The following is a 23871-nucleotide window of genomic DNA, read 5'->3' as shown; positions in this document are numbered from 1 at the left end:
TCAAGTCAAATCAGAGAACCACAGCATTTAACTTTGTACAAGGAAAGGCTTCCTGTTATACAGAGAACGTTCAAAGAAATTCACACCCACTGTAATCCCCTGCTTAAGATTTTTGCAAAACCTACCTGGAATTTAATGTATCCCGCACGAGTGGTGTTGGACTTCAGTGCCCTCAGATATCCATACTTTCCAAAGTAATAACTTGGTAAGATAATGGTTGTGTTTGAGTCAGATAAATTTGTTTTAGCCTGACTTGAAGAAAGTGGTGTTCTGAAACCGACCATTAGAGGAGTCGTGTCTGCAAACAGCAAAACAAAGATATATCAACATAAAAGAGTTTTTAGGGACAGCAGCACTCCTCGACTAATATTTTGACGAGGATCCCCCTCCCTGCCCCCCTGGGCCCGGCTCCTCCATGGCCTTCTGAAAAAAACTAGATTCTGAAAGTTGCGCATGTCCATTGAATGCTCCCTAGTGAATATGTATCCCTAGGAAGACACCAACCCATGATAATCTTAGTTTGAATACGAAATTGTGGAGGCCATATTAAAGACACTGGTAGGGTTGGAAACAAGAACACTTTTCGGTCGAAATACGAATTTCAAATATGACTAACCAAGAAGTTTGTCAAGTAACATACAGAGAATCGCAGAGGCAGCATGATGACACAACGACTCAAGGAATACTTGTAGACAAAAATTAGAAAAACTGTTCAGGTGGTTCAACGTAAAGGAAAGAGCGAGGATGACAGGAGAGGGAAGAATAAAGAAGGAAGGAAGGGAGGGAGGGAGGAAGGAAGGAAGGAATGCAGGAAGGGAGGGAGGGAAGAAAGAAGATAGGGAGGGAGGAAGGAAGGGAGGGAGGGAGGAAGGAAGATAGGGAGGAAGGGAGAGAGAAAGGAAGGGAGGGAGGGAGGAAGGGAGGAAAAAGGGAGGAAGGGAGGAAGGGAGGAAGGAAGGAAGGAAGGGAGAGAGGGAGGAAAGGAGGGAGGGAGGAAGGGAGGGAGGAAGCAAGGCAGCAAGCAAGCAAGCAGGCAAGGAAGCAAGCAAGCAAGAAAGGAAGGAAGGAAGGGAGGAAGCAAGGAAGCAAGCAAGCAAGGAAGCAAGCAAGGAAGCAAGGAAGGAAGGAAGGGAGGGAGGGGGAAAGGAAGGGAGGGAGGGAGGAAGGGAGGAAAAAAGGGAGGGAGGAAGGGAGGAAGGGAGGAAGGGAGGAAGGAAGGAAGGAAGGGAGAAAGGAAGGAAGGGAGAAAGGAAGGAAGGAAGGGAAGGAGGAAAGGAGGGAGGAAGGGAGGAAGGAAGGAAGGAAGGGAGGGAGGGAGGAAGGAGGGGAGGAAGCAAGCAAGCAAGCACGGGAGGGCGGAAGGAAGGAAGCAAGGAGGGAAGCAAGCAAGGAAGGAAGCAAGGAAGCAAGGAAGCAAGGAAGCAAGCAAGGAAGCAAGGAAGCAAGGAAACAAGGAAGCAAGCAAGGAAACAAGCAAGGAAGCAAGCAAGGAAGCAAGCAAGGAAGCAAGCAAGGAAGCAAGGAAGCAAGGGAGCAAGGGAGCAAGGGAGCAAGGAAGCAAGGAAGCAAGGAAGCAAGGAAGCAAGGAAGCAAGGAAGCAAGGAAGCAAGGAAGCAAGGAAGCAAGGAAGCAAGGAAGCAAGGAAGCAAGGAAGCAAGGAAGCAAGGAAGCAAGGAAGCAAGGAAGCAAGGAAGCAAGGAAGCAAGGAAGCAAGGAAGCAAGGAAGCAAGGAAGCAAGGAAGCAAGGAAGCAAGGAAGCAAGGAAGCAAGGAAGCAAGGAAGCAAGGAAGCAAGGAAGCAAGGAAGCAAGGAAGCAAGGAAGCAAGGAAGCAAGGAAGCAAGGAAGCAAGGAAGCAAGGAAGCAAGGAAGCAAGGAAGCAAGGAAGCAAGGAAGCAAGGAAGCAAGGAAGCAAGGAAGCAAGGAAGCAAGGAAGCAAGGAAGCAAGGAAGCAAGGAAGCAAGGAAGCAAGGAAGCAAGGAAGCAAGGAAGCAAGGAAGCAAGGAAGCAAGGAAGCAAGGAAGCAAGGAAGCAAGGAAGCAAGGAAGCAAGGAAGCAAGGAAGCAAGGAAGCAAGGAAGCAAGGAAGCAAGGAAGCAAGGAAGCAAGGAAGCAAGGAAGCAAGGAAGCAAGGAAGCAAGGAAGCAAGGAAGCACGGAAGCAAGGAAGCAAGGAAGCAAGGAAGCAAGGAAGCAAGGAAGCAAGGAAGCAAGGAAGCAAGGAAGCAAGGAAGCAAGGAAGCAAGGAAGCAAGGAAGCAAGGAAGCAAGGAAGCAAGGAAGCAAGGAAGCACGGAAGCAAGGAAGCAAGGAAGCAAGCAAGCAAGGAAGCAAGCAAGCAAGCAAGCAAAGAAGGAAGGAAGGAAGGAAGGAAGGGAGCAAGGTAGGTAGGAAGGAAGGAAGGGAGGGAGGGAGGGAGGTAGGGAGGAAAGGTGTAGGGGCACATTAACGGTTACACTTGTTACCTTCCATTGTTCCATTGATGATATCACCGAGGGGAGTGATAAATTGTAAGTACATATTTGATCCAGTTGTAACTTGTAGAGTGCATTCAAAGTCCGAAAACGCCTCGACGACTCTTGGACAAATAAAGTGCATATCGCTAACTGGAATATACGCATCAATAGTTTTCATGTTGAAGACAGTTTGACATTGTCCGTAATGGCCAACGGTTATTTCTGCATAGACCTGTGATTGTTAGAAGGAAATGTGATCTCCGTAAGAAGTTTTCAAAAGTTTTCCAATGCCGGTTACTCGAATCAAAATAACAAATTAAATCGTAAAGAATGCAATAAATCACTTGCAAAAAAAATTCCGGTATCACGAAAAGAACTTACCCAGTGGTTTTTCCCATTCTTAACTTATTTTCATGTTAATCTTCGAGGACATTCGGCCCGTTCATTTAGCTACACCGCGCTGATTCTAGTCATTTTTTTTAAGGTTAGTAAAACTCAGTCCTAACCTTTTTCTAATGATACTGCATCCTGCATGGTACGAACCCTCCCTCCCTCCCTCCCTCCCTCTCTCCACCACCAACACCACGTCCTTTCCCTCCAGAATTTTGTCTGATTGTCTCGAACGTTTGACCTCTGGGCCGCAGGTCTGGGTTGTTCAAAGTCGATTGAGCTAATGGATTAGCGAAAATTTTGATTTCAATTTTGTAACTTTCCAGTGAGGTTTTCTGTTTATATTGTTTGTCCTTCAGTAATGAGTTTGAATGATCTAGAACCCCATAAACCATAAGCAATGAAAACCATTTTTATGCAAGAGAAATAAACACTTCGGTTAAAATTAGCTCTGGGTGGAGAAAGACGCTGTGAGGGTAAGGCGTCTTGCACAAGAACACAACACAGATCCCGACCGGGTCTGGATCACAACACTCCAATTTAACGTTCACTGCACTAAACATTAAGTGACTGCGTCAAAAGCATCGAGATATAACACCCACTGTTAAGACGTTTAGTCTACTAACGCCATAAAGAAAAAGCTAGAGTGACTACCTCGTGTGTTCCTGGACTGGTAAACATGTAGTGATAAGTTGAATTCTTAGTCTTAATCACTGTTCCATCCCCAAAGTTAAAGATCACTTCAGCGCCATCGTAAGTCGGCGCCGTAGCAATTTGGAGCGTCGTAAAAGCCTCGGAAGCATTGGCGACGGACACAGCGAAGGGAAAATTAAATTCTCCAACGGCTTGATAAACGCTGAAATATAAGTGGCTTCCGCACTTGAGCGCTTTTTGACCTTCACATGGATAGTAGCAAGCAGCATCGCTTGTCTTCTTACTGACCTCGGGTGTGGTGTTGGAGCAGTAGCAATGAGAGCCTAATGTGATACCAGCGTACGTCATATTGCGTTTGCCGCAAACTGTTACACAGCTCTCTGGAGTCAGTTCTGCTGCAGCAAAGTCGCTAGATAAGATCATGTCATTGGGAGAAGAGAAGCAACCCAAGTAGTTCACAGCTGCGTAGTAACAGAGAAAAGGGAAGATATTGTTAATTCTATAAAGCTATTCTTTTTGCATATTCTAAACATAAATAAACGCAATCTTAGTGATTTTCGTGCTCAATTTAGTACTTCGTTTCGGCGGAAATAAAGCATTGTCTTGCAAGATTGTGTTTCCGAACTGTCACGGAGAACGGATATTTTTATCCTTTTTTAAGTTTTCATACGGATTATAATCTAGAAATGATCCGCGTCTCTCTTCAAACGGGTGCGAGGTGTTTCAAGTGTTTCAAAGAGTATTGACCTCTAATGTATCGGTTGGTACTTCAAGTTTAGGCTTAATTTGCAAAAGAAATTTCTGTCAAATCTTTTCTGTTCCTCCACAGCTAAGTAAAGGCTTAAGTTAACGTGAAAACAGGACGCCATTCCATTTTCAATAACAGCATAAAGGCATTATCGATGAATACAAGTAAAGAAAACTTACCGTTTCTGCTTGCAATTACATCGATTCTCATAGCGATTGAAGTATTCCATTGGGTAGGATGAAACCGCAGCACTCGCGCCGTCAGGTCTGGACAGACTGAGTTAGACACTATGTTTTCGCCATCGTGATTACCAGTGAAGTGCTAGTAAGTAGTATTGAGAGAAAAGAAGCGACTTAAATGAGTAACTTAGTGACTTTAACTCTGTTTGCTTACAACAACCCCCTGATACAGGTGATGTCAAGATAACGATTGCAATGATAATGATGATGATAGAAGCGGTGACGACAAGTACAAAGGTACTGGTGAATAGAGCCTACCTTGATGCTACCATTGGCTTTATAGTCGGACCAGAAGCTGCCACACAGACTATAAGAGAGTGTGTACTCTGTGACCCACTCAGAGCAGCCGCATTCTTCATCTCTCCCTTGTGTCATGATTGCACTGATGTTTCTTACTTGAAGTAAATCGATTTGAAGATATTCGGACGTTGACTGTACACTAGGGATCCATGCTCCTGAAGACAGGCATATATGTATGGTAAATGATTGTCCAAACAGCTGAAGAGGATATTTATGCTGGTGGTCTTTTAAATTGCCCATAACCTTTCTTTACTTTTTCTCTCGAATCTAGACATCGCCAAAAGGACTTAGGCGAAGAAAGTTTTCGATTTGAACAGCGATTATAAAAATGATCATTTTTCAGAATTTTTAAATTTGCCGCCATTTCGGCTCACCATTCGCCCTAACCTCCTCTCAGTTCTTCTCCTTAACAAAGGAGCTCTGACAGATTAAGGAACACGTGACTTCAGACTGCAAGTCACCAAGTTGAGTTCAAGAGAAATTCCTTCGAGTGAGAAACAAATCTGGAAAAAATGACACAAAGATGCGTTGCAAGGACGAGATAAAAGCACTATTTATTTTCCTTTCCTTACGTTTCAAACTGCAGTTCAGATGATTGATGCTTCTAACGTAACTTAGCTTAACTAGCATTCATTGCTTCGTGCAGCACCAAACAAGACCCTACCTGCAAACGAACCCACTTCTTTTACTAGAGCCCTTCCTCGTTCAGGGCCAGAGGAATCAGCGAGGCTGGACGAAGCAGTAAAGGCATCATCGGGGACAATTCCAGTGATAACACCAAACGATTCTGGAGCTGTTTCTGAAACAAATAAGAAACAAATTGATTGCACTGTGAGGGATATCTCTACAATGTATATATCTATTTTTGTACCATGCAAACTATAGGGCCAAGCAAGACAAACATTTGAATCACTGCTGAAACCAAACAGCAAATAGTCACTGACATACACATTCGATAAGCAAGATTTTCCAATTAAGTAACGGTCAATAAAAACAATTTCAATTATCTGGTGTTTAATACACCTCATATCATGAGGATCTACGTTTTACCAGAATTTAAACCAACGTAAACGACATAGCATAATGACATATATGTTATTTGCCTGCTGGGAGGTCCATGTAGTGAAAACCTGTGACCTCGGTCTCGAAAATGCTGTCCGAGGCCGCAGGCCGAGGGCAGCATTTTCAAGCCCGAGGTCACAGTTTTTCACTATACGGACCGACCCTAAGCAGTAAACCGGTTTTACAGATTATAAATAGATTTGTTTACGTAACTCTTGTCATTGAATCGGCTTGGGCGCCGTCTACTAACGATTTGTGAAAAATCTTGGCAACGAGCGAGTAACTCAGAGAGTAGACAAAGAAAGATGTACTGAAGAACAGATTTTTTTCGAACTACTTTATGTTAGTTGCATTTATTTCACCACTTAAGGTGTCTCCATAGGGTAATCATTTATGGCGTTGCGCGCGCAAGTGTTATGTTTTGAATGCTGTTTTTGCATTCGCTTTCATACCTAGTCCTCTAAAACTTATTACATACAATAAGCAATGATTAAATAGTATTTTGCTATCATCTCTGTTAAAATTTTGGGATTTAGTCTTGAATTATAAATTCCCAAACAAATGTGTTTTTTAATGTTTTTATGGCTTTACTTGTGATTTTCATGAATTTCCTTCGGTGAAATCTTCCAAAATTTTTACATCAAATCGCTTCCAGAGGGATACGAATTTTAAACACGAAAAAAGTAGGGTTTGTAAAGGTAGTTTTGTCGACATTTTCAAATTTATGTCTTTAACCGCTGCAAAAAATCTGGTCTTGTAGATTTTACTGAAAAACGAGCTCCGACTAAACTAAAATATTTACTACCAATCTGCCAAATTTAACGGAATTTCACCGAAGGAAATGCGAGAAAATTCACTGTCAGCTTCCTTTTTGTGCTCGTGTTGACGTAATAAAATATCGAAAAACACTGACGTTTCCTTTGAGCGCGCACAGATTACTTCTTTAGCGCTCGTGCGATCGTAAAACCATAGGGAGCCACCTTAAGTTCTCCAAAATTGTCAGTGCGGTGTGAAATTTCGTGCGAAGTTTGAAGTTTTACTACAAAGGCAATTTCTGCCAGTCGTTGCTTTTAAAATCACTTGAAATCAGACTTTTCTACCGTAAATTGAATAGCAGAAAGCGAGGAAATTCGTTAAGTGTATTCCACAGCAATTCTCCTAAATACAGCAACGATCAGAGAGGTAAACTCGACTGAAATTGACGCAAATTTTACGGCGAGAGAAACAGGATTACGCGCCATTACTGCGCCAAGCTACAAACAACCAAGCAAACTCTCACAACTTCAAAACACTCAATTGAATTTACTTACGGTGACTTTCCTTGCCATTTTAAAGTGAACAGAGATAAACTTGCGTTAACTAATCGTCAATGGATGTGTAAAACGGGCAAAAGATTGACGATTACCGCTAACTTTTAGGAGCGAAATTTAGGCAGTGGGGACAAAATCCTGCCCGTGGGCCGTATCGTAAAAAGCTGGACCGGTCACGTGCGTATGATTAGCCAATCGAATTCGAGGACTTAGGATTTCGGCCCGCTCAGATGCTTGAGGAAAAAATAAATAGAAGAAATGTTTTGGCCGAAATCTCTTCAATGCCCTAAGTGGCATTGGCGTCTTTGGTTGTTGCGCACGATCATGTAACAATTTACTAAATTATGCTTAATTCTCTTTCAAAACTTACACTACTCCAGTTAAACAGTGAAGAGAACTTTCAGGACAGTTCTTACTTCTACACCAGCATTCGTTAATTAGTGCCGTAGAAGGATTGGAATAGATTTAAAATACCCTCACCTGCTACAAGATCAGTGCACTTTGCAATCCTTTGTATCTGCGATGGAGTCAAAAACCTTTCATACACAACCACATGGCTCATGTAGACGGCAATGTTGGTGGGTGCTTGACCAATGGTTAATGGAACTTCCTCAGTGACTGGTGTCACTGGAATGAATGGGCCGCTCTTCAGCCAATGTACAAAGTCTACCACAGCCACCAGGTCCTCGCTTTGTGCCCACGTGAACGTCACGTGATGCCACTGATGCAGCGTGACGTTGAAGCTAACCAGCAAGGGATTCGACGAGATAAAAAAGACAGCGGTTATCTGGTTGGATTGGGCTGTTATTGAGATATCTGTCTGGTCCTCGGCAGCGTATAAAAGCCTCTGCGAGTCAGAGCTGTTGTCAAGGAGCTTGAACCAAAAAGCTACTGTGAGACCGTCAGTGCAAAGTAGAATTTTCCCGAGGCACGATGACGAAGAGTTCTGTATTAAGGATACGGGTCTGGGAAGACAAAAAGACAAAAGTACTTTACTGTTTCGTTTTTTATAATTACTTTTTAATCTTGCATCAACAGGAAGACAAAACTCGTTTCTCATAATTTGAATTTTAAAGTAACGATAACATCCCGATAATTTGTCAAGTTCAGCATGATCCCAGAATAGTTTTAACTTACCCAGATTCATAGAGATTCAATGCAGCTGACGTCACAGAGTGCCATGTTGGACCGCTGACCCAAACATTGCTTTCTGTCATACTTTCATTTCGTTTTCCGTGACTTCTGCCTTGGACGTCAAGAAGAACGTCACCAACTGCCTTGTCCAATGGCCAGTAATAAGTTGCGTTTTTGTGACACTGATCTATAAGGATAACAGAGTTCATCACGTAACCATGACAAGACTTAATAATCAGGGCGGGATGTCGAGTGGGTAGAATAACTGCATTGTTTTACGAGCAGGGTTGAAGAGCCAACAGCGTAAGAAGTCACTGCTGTAAAAAGTGACTAGCAAACATGAACAGCGGTATTACTCGTCGAACCATCTTATCTAAGATGGTATCTTACCCGATTTATTGCATAGTACAAAACGTACTTTGTCTGATTTTACCTGTACACGTTTCGCATGTCAACAAAGTGTAACAAAGCAGGCTAAAGAGCGTTTTCAAATTGACGTCACGGTAGCTTTATTGGTATTCCAAAACAATGAAATGGCCGCCATGTTGGTGTACCAAACCAATCCTGTGGGAGTTCAACTCTTTTCTTATGTAAACACTTTCTTTTAATGTAATAAATTTGCATGGCTGCTGGCCACGTGAGTGAATACGCTCTATGAATAAGCAATGTCCCGGCTTTTTTCTTAAGGTATAAAAAAATTAAACAACATCAAATACCTTGTCTGTTGCAAAGCAAAATGGTCTGATTGTTCAATGACCTGTTAAACTTGATGAAGTGAATCATCTGATGATTATCGGTGTCATTGTACTTTAGAATGACAGTGTTTCCTGAGCCCAGAATTACACTCGTACAGCGGTAATCCAGCCAGAGTGTGCGCCAGCCCACATCAAGAATGCCGGGGATGTTCTCCACTTTAAGCGACGTTTCGCTAGTTGACTGCACACGAACTAATGTGACATTACTGGCTCCAATCTTGAAGATGTACCCGTCGTCGGAGGTGGGTGTGGTCGTGAGGCGTACCTCTAGAGACTCTTGCAGTGCCATGTTGACGCTGAACATGACAGTATTGTCAACAAGTGCAATAGGGCCACTGTCGTTTGAAGGAAGCAAGTTGATGATGTCACACTGCCGCTCTGCAGAATTAAATCATGACGACAATGCCGCCTTTATTAGTATTGCTGGTTTTCAGTGTCACGCAATTCAAAATAGATCAAAACAAAATCAAAACCGGTCAACAGATAAAGTCCAGAATCTGGGAAATGAAAAAAAGTAAATATGCAAAGACGCTCGCCAAAATTGTGGTCACAACAATTTTTCTTATGCGAGATATGCGGAGAAATTTTTTACCCAAATTTATAGAGATTTGTATGGAGACGCCATGCTGGTGCCCATCCATTAAAATAATACTTTTTCTAAGACATGAACTGTTCAGATAGCCAAGTTCCCCGAAATAAGACACGTTTTTAACCATCATGACAGCTCTCTTGGCCGTCACGTAAATGCCGCGTCGCGCAAAAGCTTAGAAATTCAAGCGTAGTGTATAACAAAACCAAAAACCTATTCGGAGCGAAAATTTGTATGAATATTAGTTTTCAGCTGCTCTTACACATCATTTAAGTAAAATCTCAGGAAGATCAATAGTTTTGTAGTTCGAATTTTAGTGACGTCATGTGAAAACCAGCTATACAGCACTTCCTCTCTACCGTAAATATATGAACCTGTTACCGGAGGACCTCTCATCCAATAATGGCTACGACGTAGCGCAAGTAAGAACTGTTTACCTTTCATGCACAGGTCGTAGTAAACCTCGATCTCCTTAAATCCACCGGCCTGGTCAACCACCAATTGAACCCAAGATGCACTGCGAGGTGTGAACGTTATGTCCTCCATGACTGCGTCACCAGTGTTAGGTGTGAGAGTTTTCTGCAATGTATTAATATAACGGGTAAAAGTGCTGGGCTGCTGCTGTTCATCGCTCTTCAAGCTGGCCTCAAGAGTGATCAGCACCTATTTTCTGCTCATAACAGTAGTAACTAATTAAGAATACCACTCTTAAGAATTAAGGAAATCATCAGCAAAGTAAATTGTCTAGTATTACGCAAAATTCTCGCAACTATTTCTGTAAGAAATGTCACGTTTGACAACTGCGTTCTTAAAAGAAAGAGACCATCGAGGACTGGGAATACATTAAAATTCACAAGCCAAAATGGCTGATGTTCACATCCATATACAACTACTTTTTGGCCTTAAAGCTCTTAAATCTTACCTTTACTGAGGAGGAATTCGAGAATTCCAAGCGCACGTTACTGATCTGCGTATCACCGCTGTCCAGCTGCATGACTCTAAGCTTGTTAATGAGAAAATACTGTGCGAACTGGATCTTTATGGACTGATTGGCCGAATTACTACTGTTGAAAGCAAACGTGAGAAGCGCGTTTCCGACGTCAGCTCGTCCATCAATTGCTTTGTCACACTGTCTTGATGCATTGGCGTATGAACTTGATGTGCATGTTGCGCCATTCCTTTCTGAGGCAACATTTAAATGTGTGCACTGCAGCCAGGCTGAGATAAAATCACATTAATACACTACATAAGGATCCATACATGATTGGTTAGAAAGCCTACAAAATCGAAATTCGTAAAATTACTTCATATAAGGGACAGTTTTGGTGACCCGAGTTGGTTTGGTTACCGTTGACTAGGCTTAGAACCCTGTTTCAATAAGTGCTCCTTGTCAAAAAAACTCCAAAATTTGATAGTGGCTTTCATCTTGCGATGACGACGACCATTATTTGTGACAAACGTTCATATCGTATTCATACTCAAGTACATGCACGTCGGAATAATTGATAAGAATTTGAACCAGTCTCCAATTTACGTCGGTGTACATAGGCACACTTAACATGAACCCATTTGAATAGGCCACGTTCGATATATCAATATTCTAACACGGCTCCGAGGCTTTCGGGTCAAAATTGTAAATTTTTAAAGTTCTTTCGTCTCTCAATTCCCAAAAGAGACTTGGATACAAAGAAAACAGCACCAAACATAGAAGTTTGTCCTGAAAGCCTCAGAGCCATGTTACAATATTGATATATCGAACGTGGCCTAATGCACCGACCATCTTTTTCCTACAGAGATTAACAAATAACGTACTATTGTTGAGCGCGAGAGATTTTGTAAACTGCTGTTCAGAAATGTCCAGATGGTGTACGGAAATACTAAACTGACAAGAAACTGAACCAACACGTTAATTTAGCTCTCCAGCCCGATTTTTAATATCAATGTAGAAAGAATTATTTGTTGTGCCATTTCAACATGTAAAATTACTTAACAGTTATACGACCGCGATTAATAAAGAATAAAAGAAAGAATGACTCTATAAACTTCAAATGGCATCGCATTAAATTCGACCTCTCCCTGTTTCTAGGACTGAAACGTTTTAATAATCCACATCTACGACATTTTCATCTAGTCTTCGAAGATCGCCATCAGTTAACTCACACTTTTGTGTGACCGTTTTTTTACGCTACTTAAAGTTGGAAACTGCTGATCATGAAATGTAGCCTTATACGTAACGATCAGAATCAAGCCAAATGTTAAACTGACAATACCAACGTTTATGTTGAAAGAGTAAGTTCGTTTTTTCAATGACAGTCATATATGACAGATCTGGTTAACTGATAGCTGAGAATTTGACAAAATTCCAACTCAGTTGCCGAGAAATTTGGCCTTGGGGCGAAAACCAACACCGTAAAAACTTATTAAGCTCTCCTCTAGAATTTCTCTTCTATAACTCCCTCCCTACAAGGGTACTAAAAAGAAATAACCCCTCTGGGAGCTTAATGTGACTTTTATGTCAAGCTATGCAAGTTCAAAACCAAAACAAAATTTATAATTTATGAAGAAAGTCTTCGTTTTAGTAGCCATTAACACAAATGGAAATTACTTCCCAACGAAAGCGACACCGTTAAAACTCTCTTAAGCTGTCCTCTAGGAACACTTATGGTTAGTAAGCACTGTTCAGCGATTAATGCCTCCCTCAAAAGGTATTGAAAAGAAATAAGCCCACGAGGGCTTAATATTGCTCTTACGTTAAGTTTCAACTAAAACAAATTCACAGTTTGTGTGGTTTAATCGACATTGACAGGCGACCGTAAATACAAAATTCTCGTCGCGGTTTTCAATTGGCATCCTGTGAGTTTGCAAAATCATTTAGTTTTTCTCTGCAGATGAGAGTGAACAACGAGTTTAAACACAGAATCTGCAGTAGTGTCCGGTACTTTACTCCGCGTGGCCAAGAGAAAAACTTAAATTTTCTTTAGCTCCTGGGTGCATTGTTTTCGGCAACTTGTTACACTCTTTAATATATTCAATGATACTGGTATAGGTGCCTTATATTTATTATACTGACGTCTATTTCGTTCAGGTCGGCCCCGATTCATGTGCGATATTGGTTGAAAGTAATCAAGTAAATATTCATTATTATATGAAACTTTTCGGACAACTCGATTTTTTCGATTTTCAAAGAGCGATATTTCGTAACATTTAAAATCCAGGGAATTGTCTAACATTCCTTGAAATAAAATGCGATTTTTTTTGTACACGGCACCAAACTTGCTCGGAAGATTCATAAAACATGGCAGAAAAGCGAAAATTGGAAGTACGGCGTTTGCATTCAAGATAATTGTGCAACAACAGAAATTTTTCCGCATGCCCAAGACCTTATTCTCGGTCTCTACTGAAAACACCCACTCACACGTATGCATGTAAAGATCGTGCCGAACTTAAACTTAATTTATAAATTATGGTAGCATAACTTCGTCGGAGACAGTTTCGTGATCATCGCAGGAATTCAAACTATTTAAAAAAATACAAGAGGAATTGACTGAACGAAGTGGCTATAGAAACTGATTTCCCCGTTAAAACATTTGGTAATTTGGCAGAAAAAACGAACCAAAAGAAGTTCTAGCTAAGAGAGTTCAACTTTTAGCTCTATTGGTAACTTCTAAAGCATTTTTCAAAAATTTGGTTTTAATTATGTTGTACTAGCACATAACTCATAACTTATTTAGCAAAATAAACCTCTCATTTTCCCAGGCTGCAATTAATGAGCGTGCGGACGGGAGAAAGAGAGACCTTCGTCGCAGTTTCGAAGAGTTTATAAGTATTAAAATTTTCCCGAAAATTCAGAGAAAAAAAGTGTTCCAGTCTGTAAACTAAGTCGTATGGCTAGATGTGCTTTGATGTGTAATCAAAAAATAGAGCAAGCCTACAGACATGCTTTCTTCTTTAAATGCCAGGAGAGGAAGTTCTAATTATAAAACTTTCTTACTTTTCTCAGACTAAGTATGTATTCAAGTTTAGGGACAGCAAATTCGTACTTACAGGGAATCTCATCTGGGCACTGGCTTGAAGCCTGCATAGGAGGAATAAAATTAATCAGTACAATAAAAGTGATTGTAAAAGCGTACGAACATAATTTAGAAAGCGAACAATGCTATACCTGAATTTCTTCTGAGAAAGATGTAAAGATGATGATCAGAAAAATTGGAGAAATTCTCCACCTCATCCTGTCTGGCGATTTAGTTAAAGGTCTTCAACGCATCTCGTTAGAAACACTTGTTAAAAAAGAATTAACTCTCGCCTCAGGTCACTCTTCAAAGATTAACAACGATGTTCAGAGCAAGACCACAAGCCTTTGACTAAATGACAAGGTTTATTAAACAATTTTTCTGATTGGTTTACTAGTTCTAGCTCATACCAATAAAAACAAAACACATAGAATAATATCGCAAACAATAGAAATTACACATGCACCAGTGTCTGACAGAATTTTAAGCTGGGCTTCCCGTTGTCGTGTTGGGACAGATTTTCAACGCTACTGAGAGTAGTGGAGTTTAATTTCTAAGTGGCGACTAACCCTTGTATAATGAAGAACTTTAAGTGACAGATAGAACTGCAATTAAATTGAAAGTACTTTTGACTTCAAATTTGTAGTATTTTGTTGAATAGTACCGTGTATATACAGTAACTGTAGTACTTAACACTTCGCATATGTATATGAATATGCGCTTGGTATCGCATCGGCTATTTCTTAAACCATCAAATCAAAAGATGTTTTTACTTATTCTGGCTGGGTGACTTTTAACTTCTCGACACACGTAGGATAACATAGCAAAGCTAGATTAAAAGCTTCTTCTAGTCAAGGGAATACGAATCTATTATCATCGCTATCAGCGCAGGAAGAATGAAGTTTAATGACACTAGAAGTTAGATCAAATGAGACCAATAAATTATTAAACGCCTTTTTTTGTTTGCACCTGGCGCCGAGAGAGATATTTGGAACCTTTTGGGATAAGAATCAGTGATCCAAGTAAACTTGGATCATTGATTCTGAACTGTATCTTTATTGAATTTATCTCAAAGGAACGCACAGCTCTACTCCAATTCAGCACGCTAGGTTACAGATCAGTTGCCAAGACAGCAAGTTCCCACTTTTAACACAAAGTTCCTCGAAAGTTAACCTGCACTGACAATATACAAATATGTATTTGCTTTTCATTGACCTCAAACTGTGTTGTTATAACAGATAGGTATAAAAATTAGCTACAAAGTACAGCATCCTATTGATCATGACGGAATTGAACGTGGTAAAGGGTATTTTTATGAGGACACATTTTTCACATTTTTTCAATTTTGCAATTAAAATTGCATGGGCGTAAAGCAAGCGTGCTTTTATTCTGGTCTGAAACGTGACCTGTTCTTTAGCTGTGAGCTGTGTTTCATATTTACCAGAAATAATTATCTCCGACTGAAAAGAGAATCTACCGTGAACTGTGGCCACATCCAGACCAAGCCGGAGGAATTTGAAAACGGAGTTTTCACTCTGAAAACGCATCAAATGCTTTCCGTCCACACTACGACAGAGGAATTTGAAAACGCAACAATCACCGGTAATTTTGGATTTGTGGTTGAGGAAAACTCGGGCACGGAAATCACATTATTCTCCGCTTGATGCCATCGCGGCTTTCAAAAAGCTCCGTTTTCAGAATGTTTTCCGTCCACAATAAAACAAGAAGCCGGCGTTTTCAAATTCCTCCGGTTTGAAGAGCGTTTTCGAAAAGTTCCGTTTTCGTGACGGATTGGTGTGGACGCTAGGCCTAACCGCGTAAATAAAACTCCGTTTTCAAATTCCTCTGGCGTAGTGTGGAAGGGGCCTGTAAATTCAATTTCTATTCACTTGTGGTCATCACCCGTGAAAGATCAAGCCTGCAACTGGACAAAATGTTCCGTGAAACGTGACCTGTACCTCCACCTCCTTCCCTTCATCTTGACCACCGCACAACAAACTTGAAAAATTCCAGTTAATTTTTTCAAGCTGACGCACAAGCCTTGAAGAGGCTCCAAAGAATTATACTATTCCTGAATCATCTTCAGTTGTATACGACACCAAGTGGACCGAGAGTTAAAAAATTCTTTTTGAGTCAATCTAGTTCACCATGTAGGTAATACAGGTTGTTGAGGTTAAAATCCATTGTAGAAATAACCTGAATCTGGCGTCGCAATCTTATGCCAATTACTGAGAGAGCTTGAATCCAGAAATGGAACGAACATATGATACGTGTCAGAGCGATCCATCTCTTCAAGTCTCATTCTCTGTCTCCGTTCTTTGACTGTTGAGCGCATTTATGATTAATGACTGGGACTCTATTCATAGTTAGTGGAGGGGAGCATAGTTAGCAGAGTTAGTCTCCTCCACTAACTATGCTCTATTATACTCTGGCGGCAGTGACGGTTAAACTCAATTTTGAGTGCCATTTTGCAAGCACATTCACATTTATCTGGCGATTTACGGTTAAGAAATTATCACGCGTTTCCGGGAAATCATAACTTAAGTTCGCGGTTTTCGGATTTTGCGTGTTTTTGTGTGGCGGTCATTCATACAGAGCTGAGATGCTCAGAAGACCGTCATTATGTCAAAACGTTTTGTTCGCTGGTTACTGAATGGAGTCAGAAACAATTGTGGTCTTTGCGGTTATCGTAAAGAATTTCTTACGTACTCTAACTGAAGATCGGGTGTGATGATGATCGTCCGACGTTTCGGTGTTCAGGAGAAAACGAAAGCGGTCTGCGGGTTTCGAAGGAACAAAATATGGCGGTTTACGGGATGTACGACAACCTATAATGCACCGATATTAGCTGCACTTAACTTGGCTAAAATGAACGCCACCTGAACACAGTGCGTCTCCTATTGTTTATTAAAATAACTGTAACTCCACCGTGAAGAACAGAAAACATGCTTACATTACTAAAATACAAGCGGTGGGGGAATCTTCAACCTCTCCGCGCCTTGTACCGGAGCAAGCACAGGTCACGCATAATATGAATGGCGAAAACGTGATCTCGCCTGCTACCAAACAACGCACGTGCAACAACACGTGTCACATTCTATGGGGACTTTCTCGCCTCAGAGACAGTAAATTCTTATTACGCACAGGTTTGTTTAGCTGAAGAACGTTTTTTGTTGGATTCTCTATTTTCCAATTCCCCATAATTCACTCTGTTTGCCTCCTCCATTTTGCATAAACCATGGTTGTGAAATGCTATTGGGAATATGCAGACCTCCCAAGAGCATTTCACAACAATATTTTACGCTCAGTTTGGGGGCAAACAGAGTGAATTATGGGGAATTGGAAAAAACGAAAATACAGAATACGTCATCCACGGCTATACGACACTATAGCTGCACAAGAGGTGTTTCATGTAAAAAATACGAATCATTTTTCATGATAAAAATGATAATGAAGATGAAAATGAGTCTCTTTGGTAAAAAAAAAAATCAAGTTATCCAACAGAATCTATGACCTTCCTCAAACCAAGAGATCATAATCAATCTCTCGCTCAAACCGATTAATAGAGCGCTCTACTACTAAGCTGCAGGGGCTGTGAGAGGTAGGCCATTTTTCGTCTCTTGGAGAGGTTTTCATACGAGTAGATGCCTAGAAGAAAAAACAAAGCCGTGAAAAATTCTCGTCAACGGCTCGAGCGTTCACAGCAGTTTTGCGCTCTTCCAAATCCTCACGAGTGTTTTCTTAACTCTGAAGAGAAAAATTTACCAAGGCACCATTTTTTTGTTTCTTACACGAAATAAAAATTCCAACCAAATTTCTATGTTTCCATAGAGTGATAGAAAATGGGTTCCACTGATCACCGCCCGCGAAGAACCTTGATAGTTGTGTAATTAAAATTCAAATCAACAAGGAGCAAGTAATTAAAATTTGGAGATTTCAACCCGTTGCTAAGTACACTGATTATCCCTCACAGTTATTTCATGATTTCGTTTCCAGTTTTAAAGTCGACCAAAACTTCAACAATTATAATATAATTTTGACGCAAAAAAATATATATTATTGTCATCTCAGGATACAGAGTACCTCCTCAAAGTTAAAGACAAATTACAGTTATTTACTATTAGGCCTGCCATGTATATTTTATAACAGATTGTTGAAAGCATGGCCAAGCCGAGTTTTCAACAATTATCTTCGCTCAAATGATACCCCCTGAAAGACCGAATAGCCAATGTGATGGCTATCGTATACTCCGATACGGTCAATCTCTTAGCTCTACTAAGCGACGTTCGCTAACAATTTGATAAAAACCTTAGCAGGACAAAAACAAATTGTGGTTAGGTTTCCATTAAAGCATTGTTTCCGGTGACATGTTTGCCCTGCCGTGTGGCACGAAATTTTTTGCGGGAGTTTAATTTTGGAGATCGGCGAGGGTTTTTTTGGTATTTTGCGAGCACTAATTTTCGCAATTGTGAAAGACTGGTTTTTCTTGCTGGGTAATATTGATTTTTACGATTTTCAGGAAGTCACGTTTAATCAAAATTGCAATATTTTCTTTTTCTTTTTTACTAAACTACATGCAATCGACAAGTGAAACAACCTGTAGAAATGCAAAACATTGTAATCAGTGTTAATCTATATTTCAAGTACATCGTGCCGTAGTATGGCTGTTTGTTCTAGCAATGGAACAGCAAACACTGCAGTACCACTTGATGCATATCCCTCGAATTTTGTTTCTGAACGAAAGAGACGTTTTGAATAAATGGCACCAAGATTCATCACCTGGAGAGTGGCTAAGAGAACTGGCAAAAATAGAGTCAGGTGGAGGTCCATGGTTGACGCCCTATTCTCCCCAGCAGGAGCGAAGATGACCTGAATAAATTAAATTCAAGATTCTTCATGTCATCTCCTGACTACATTTACTCAATTTTCTCTATGTAATGTTTGCATGTATAATTTTGCCAGTGAAACAATTTTTTGCAGAGAAAATTTTTGCGGCAAACTTTCTTTTTGGGAATTTATTTTTGCGGATCGTGGAAAAAACCGCAAAAATCGCAAAAATTAGAACCCACACATTAGTGCCACACGGTACTTTAAAATGGAAGTCGTTCCGGTCACAAAAGACGTACGTACACATTGCGAGCCTATGTGAAGGCCCGCGCGCGTTGACTGGGAGCTAGCCACGTTTCATGAAATTCAAATGAGCATTCACGCGCCAGGCGCCACGTTTCAGTGAATTTTCCGCAATTCCGCGATCAGCTGAGCGATGTTGTAAACAAAATATTTAAATTACATTTAAAGAGGACGATCTTAGAATGGCTTCCTAGCTTCTGGAATTACTTATAAAATGGAAGTCCAAGGATTACACCGTACGAAGTTACCTCTGATCAACCGTTCGCTACTGCCAACAAAGCTACTCAACCTGTTCTTGTCGGCGGGCGAAACGAACTTGCTGCCGTTTTTGCCCATGTACTATCGTTTTATTGGACTGACAGCCTTTCAAAGCGGTATTTTAGGATGCGCGAGACATTTGGTATCCTTTTGGGCTTCCCCTTTGCTGCGGATTCTAGCGGAAAAGACAAACAGGAGGAAGTTCCTTTTTCTCGCGTTACTATTGGCTGCTGTGATTTCCAACATTTCTCTTGGACTAACAAACACAGTTGTGTCCACAAAAACATTTCGGGCCTACAACTGCGAGAAGATTGCATTTAGTCACAGTATTTCGAGAGTCAATGGATCAAACTTTAGTCAACTAAATGCATCAACAACATCAGGAGAAATTGCCACAACAGGTGCATCGACTGTTACAATACTCTCGAATGGACCATCATTGGGAAATTTCACGCAATTAACTGACAATCATTCCACGATCAACAAAACCAGTAACTTGTCTGACACTGGAATGAGGAACTTTGATCAGACGAGCAACAGCTCTAATGGAACTTTATATTTGATCAATTCGACGCTTCTGACCCAAAGCGTTAATAATTCACTAAGCACCATAGAATCTCTATACGATAACTTCACCAATTTTGAAGTTCAAAGTAAATGGTACCGCCTGTACGGGTTCCAAATGGATCATACCTTTAAAATTCTACTGACCTTGGTTTTTCTCTCTGAACTTTTCTCATCTTCTGCGAAAGGAATCAGCAGAAGCATATTTTGCGACATTTTGCGACAGAACAAAGGGTCCCGTTCAGGAACCCATGTTTGGACTACTATTGGCGCTGTGCTTGGGGGTGGGGTGTTAATTATGGCCATAGGCTATCATCACTGTGATTTTGGCTTAAAGAATAGTTTCTACTTACATTTTTTCAGTTTTGCAATTTTTGGAGCTCTGTCCTTTGTTCTTGGGGCAGTTTTGAAGGAACCTGAGCAGAAGTCACTCTTGGTTCTGAGGTTTGGAAAAACCTTGGCATATCTGTGTTGCGATGTAAACATGACATGTTTTCTTGCTGTACTTCTAGTGCTTGGCATGGCTGAGTCCCTCATGTACAACTTTATGATGTGGTATCTACAAGACATCGGAGCATCAATTATCGTTATGGGGGTCATTGTGACCACAACTGCATTTTCTGAAATTCCGATGCTGTGCATCTCAAAACACTTGATCCGCTGCTTTGGTCATCACTGGGTGATATTTGTGTCCCTCTTCTGTTATGGAGGCCGTTTCCTATATTTTTCATACTTTAAAAGCCCTTTGCTTATAATTCCCATAGAGCTTCTTCGTGGGCTTTCATATACAACAGTTCAATCTGCATGTGGATCATATGCAGCCTCTGTGTCCCTCCATGGAACAGAAAAGACCTTAAAAGTGATTTTCTCTACAGTTTACTATGGTTTCGGTATGGGTATAGGTGGCATTGCTGTTGCACTTTTATATCAGATTTATGGACCTACAGTTGTTTTTCGCTGCGCAGCTGGGGTGTGTGGTGTATATGCGCTGGTGTTTGCGCTGCTTCAGTGTATTTTAGTGCTACCTGATGGAGACAGAACTGGTGGGAAGGTAATGGAATACCAAAAGATAAATTTGGATGGAGAGAGAGGAGACTTTACTTTTCAGCAAGATTGGCTGATGGAAGCCCTTCAAGCAGAAGAGGATGGCGAAGATGAGACCCACTTTATGAAATGAGTGACTGATGACTTGATTTATAATAAGTGCATGGTTAATTAAACAAAGAAAGGTTAAGAAGAAACATGCAATGTGTGGCAATGTTGAAGATAGAAATTTGTTGCCTTTATCTGGACAGCAAAAATGATTGGTAACAAAAACAGTTTACATAATGCTGTTTACCTTTCTAAAAACTCTCTTGTTTTAATAGCAAAACATGTACAGGATGTAAAGACAGGGCATGAAACCTAACCAGGTTCAATCCTTATTTTTTGAAAGCTGATTAGTGCAACTAATCCAGGATTTTCCATCTAAGTTCGTGTAGAGATTTTGAAGCTACTTTTTAGCTGACAGTTTTGATTGTGGTGGGTTAAAATATGAAACTTAAACAAAAAAATTAAAACTGACAGACTTTTTCAGGGTTTGGAAAAATTCAGTTCAACAAATACCTTGCAAAATCCTGGTTGGTGTGAATTGGTTTTCAACCAACCATTATGCTTAATAAATCATAACTCACTTGATTTGGTTATCCTGTCTTCATAAAAAGAGAGCTGCTTTAATTTTTGTCTGAAATCACAACAGCATGGAAAAGAAATGAGTTTGTGTGTCACCAATATTGAACTGGGCCTCTAAAAGGCAGATGATTGGATGACATAATTGGCTAGTGAGCTGGCTGCCTGGTAACAAAGTGGCAATGAATTAATTTGATACAATTTTCTGTTCTGAATTTTAAATAAGTTACCATAAATAATTTTTAATATCAGCTTTGAGAACACGGTGTTCCACTCATTGTACTAGCAAACAGTGCTATTTAACAATTACATTATGAGCTCAAGATTTCTATGAGGTGATAGTTGATGAGGCCAAAGGTAGAATTCCAACTGAAATTTACTTCACTGAAATAACAGTTTCCAATATTATTTCTCGATGTATTATTAAACTTTGCACCGTAGAAAGATTGATGATTGCATTTATGTGCATGCAAGCATCACTTTTTTCAATAATTTCCAGTTTTTTAAAGTCAAGAAAACATATTCTTCTTTAAGTCTTCTCCAGAATTTAATATTCCATTTGCATCAAAATGTTGCTCCAAAACATTGGAAAAACAAAATAAAACAATACCATTCCGTAGACGACCACCAGTCACTGCATGCTAATGGCCGATAAGTGTACATCCACTCAGCCAATCAAATTGCAGCATTTGCATTAGTGTTTAAGTAGAATTCAACTAAATTATCACTTTGATCCTGTCACCACACTGCACTTGAAAATGAATTCATAACATAATGTTCAGGAGAAATTTGATGTTCTTCTCCCTTGGGAATCAAGAAGAAACAGACCAACACAAGAAGTTTACAATGTTACCTGTATTTAAGCAAAGCTTACAACTCTATCAAGGAAAGAGGACCCAAGACTTCAGTTCATATATCCTTGAAGGATCCCTTGTTATCATTGAGAAAAAGCTATTTGGATGCACCTTTTACAGGAAACCAATATCCTATTAATATAATTTAATGATGACTCATCTGCAATGGGTGTGCATCTTATTTCACATATTTTGTACATTCAGTCAATATCACTTTCAGTTTAGCTCCACCAAATGTAAATACATGTGTTGAAAGGGAGGGAGGGAGGGAACTAGGTTATACAATAAAGGCCAATGGCAAAAGTATTCTTCTACATAGTGAGATTTTATATTTAACTTTACTGGCAATGAAACAGTTGCATTTTCTCTGGCAACAAGGTGCACAGTCAAATTACAAATTTAAATTATTCTAAGTTATCTTAATATAATGAATTAAATTAACACACAGGAGCAAGGTTCGAGGTCAAATACAACTTGGAAATTTATTTTATTAGTTCGGTGCTGCATGTAAAAGCTATCTTCATGAACAAATTAAATAGGGATTTTGACAAATATTATGTAAAAGGTCTATGAGGAATAAATAAAAGTGTTTCTGAGACAGCTGATGAAAGTGGATTAAATTGATAATAACTCTCAATATTTTGCCAATACTACTCTAACTAGTTATAGAAATATTACTTGGGAAATCAAGAATCTGTGAATATATCATTAGGTAAACTCTGCGTTCGAGCCAAGTGGCCCATCATCAGGCCGGAGCTTTTCCCGGTCCTGTAGCATGAAGTGACTGGAAGTATTTCTACTCCCACCTGGATGGGATGCTAGCCCATCACAGGGTTACCCCCCAGCATTAAATGGGTGGAGAGAGGCACCGTGAGAGTAAAGTGTCTTGCCCAAGAGCACAACACAATGTCCCCAGCCAGGGCTTGAACCCGGACCGCTCAATCCAGAGACGAGCACACTAACCATGAGGCCCCCACACCTCCCTGCATGAGTACATCATTAGCCTGAGGTAAACATGTGAATGATCAAGATGAGAGAACAGATAATGACCACGGACAAAATAATATCCGAACATATTTCCTCACCAAATGGAGGCTATTCATTGTTTATATATAACTGCAATTGGGCTACTTTTCTAGTACAACCTTCCAGGGGGAACTCCCTAGAATGGCCTATAGAGTAAGGGGTTGGACCTCAGGGTGGAGCCGCTTGATTTAAAACTTTCTAGAGTACCCCCCACCCCTCCCTGGGCTAAGATATAACAATTGTCCAACCAAAATCTGGTTTCTCATCTGCACTTTCTTAATATATGATGTCTGCGCATCAGATCTTTTTCCCAAACCATGATAAGGCAAAAACTTTATCACCCCTACCCCGACAAAATCAAATAAAATCGCAAATTTTACACTCCATGACCCCCCAAACCAGTTCCCCGCCACAACGTCGCCGATCACCGTAAATCAGAATGAGACAGGCTGCTTTGTTCGGCACTGCGCTCCGCTCTACACCCTGTTTTCAATCTGTTCTGGGCTCTTAAGGGAACGTTAAGGTAAGATAAAGTGATTCTGACTTGATACTAGCCAAAGAAAACTGCAAGTGATTGAGATCCTGGTTCTTATATGGTAAATCGCGGCAGGTTTCTTTCACAGGTCACAGGTCAAAGGTCACAGGACACAGGTCACAGGTCACCAAAAATATGCTAAAACGTCATAAAACAGATGCATACAAGTACGTCCCAAGTGTAACTGTAACAGC

At 40.4% G+C, this 23871-nt stretch overlaps 2 protein-coding genes across 2 annotated transcripts in view; one reads left to right on the top strand and one right to left on the bottom strand.

Annotated features, from left to right (window-relative positions):
* The window catches only part of LOC110047299 (polycystin-1-like), a 32551-nt gene extending 18691 nt beyond the window's left edge, over positions 1-13860 (bottom strand). The window contains exons 1-13 of the mRNA XM_089289289.1: positions 13795-13860; positions 13677-13707; positions 10555-10850; positions 10070-10211; positions 9005-9421; positions 8292-8475; positions 7635-8119; positions 5447-5581; positions 4741-4937; positions 4423-4564; positions 3496-3956; positions 2461-2683; positions 126-298 (exon numbers count right to left, since the gene is read on the bottom strand). Coding sequence (XP_089145415.1) covers positions 126-298; positions 2461-2683; positions 3496-3956; positions 4423-4564; positions 4741-4937; positions 5447-5581; positions 7635-8119; positions 8292-8475; positions 9005-9421; positions 10070-10211; positions 10555-10850; positions 13677-13707; positions 13795-13860 — 2952 coding nt within the window. The remainder of the gene's footprint in view (positions 1-125; positions 299-2460; positions 2684-3495; positions 3957-4422; positions 4565-4740; positions 4938-5446; positions 5582-7634; positions 8120-8291; positions 8476-9004; positions 9422-10069; positions 10212-10554; positions 10851-13676; positions 13708-13794) is intronic.
* A 4988-nt stretch (positions 13861-18848) lies between these two features.
* On the top strand, positions 18849-21269 carry LOC110047285 (major facilitator superfamily domain-containing protein 6-A-like). Its single transcript, XM_020753030.2, has one exon. The coding sequence runs from the start codon at positions 18987-18989 to the stop codon at positions 20769-20771; it is 1785 nt and encodes a 594-aa protein (XP_020608689.2). The 5' UTR covers positions 18849-18986; the 3' UTR covers positions 20772-21269.
* The last annotated feature ends 2602 nt before the right edge of the window (positions 21270-23871 follow it).

This window comes from Orbicella faveolata, unplaced genomic scaffold (assembly GCF_042242905.1).
Source record: "Orbicella faveolata isolate gen_17 unplaced genomic scaffold, um_ofav_v1 contig_2, whole genome shotgun sequence".
In the NCBI taxonomy this organism is placed as follows: Eukaryota; Metazoa; Cnidaria; class Anthozoa; order Scleractinia; family Merulinidae; genus Orbicella; species Orbicella faveolata.
This window is presented reverse-complemented; position numbering and strand designations above follow the sequence as displayed.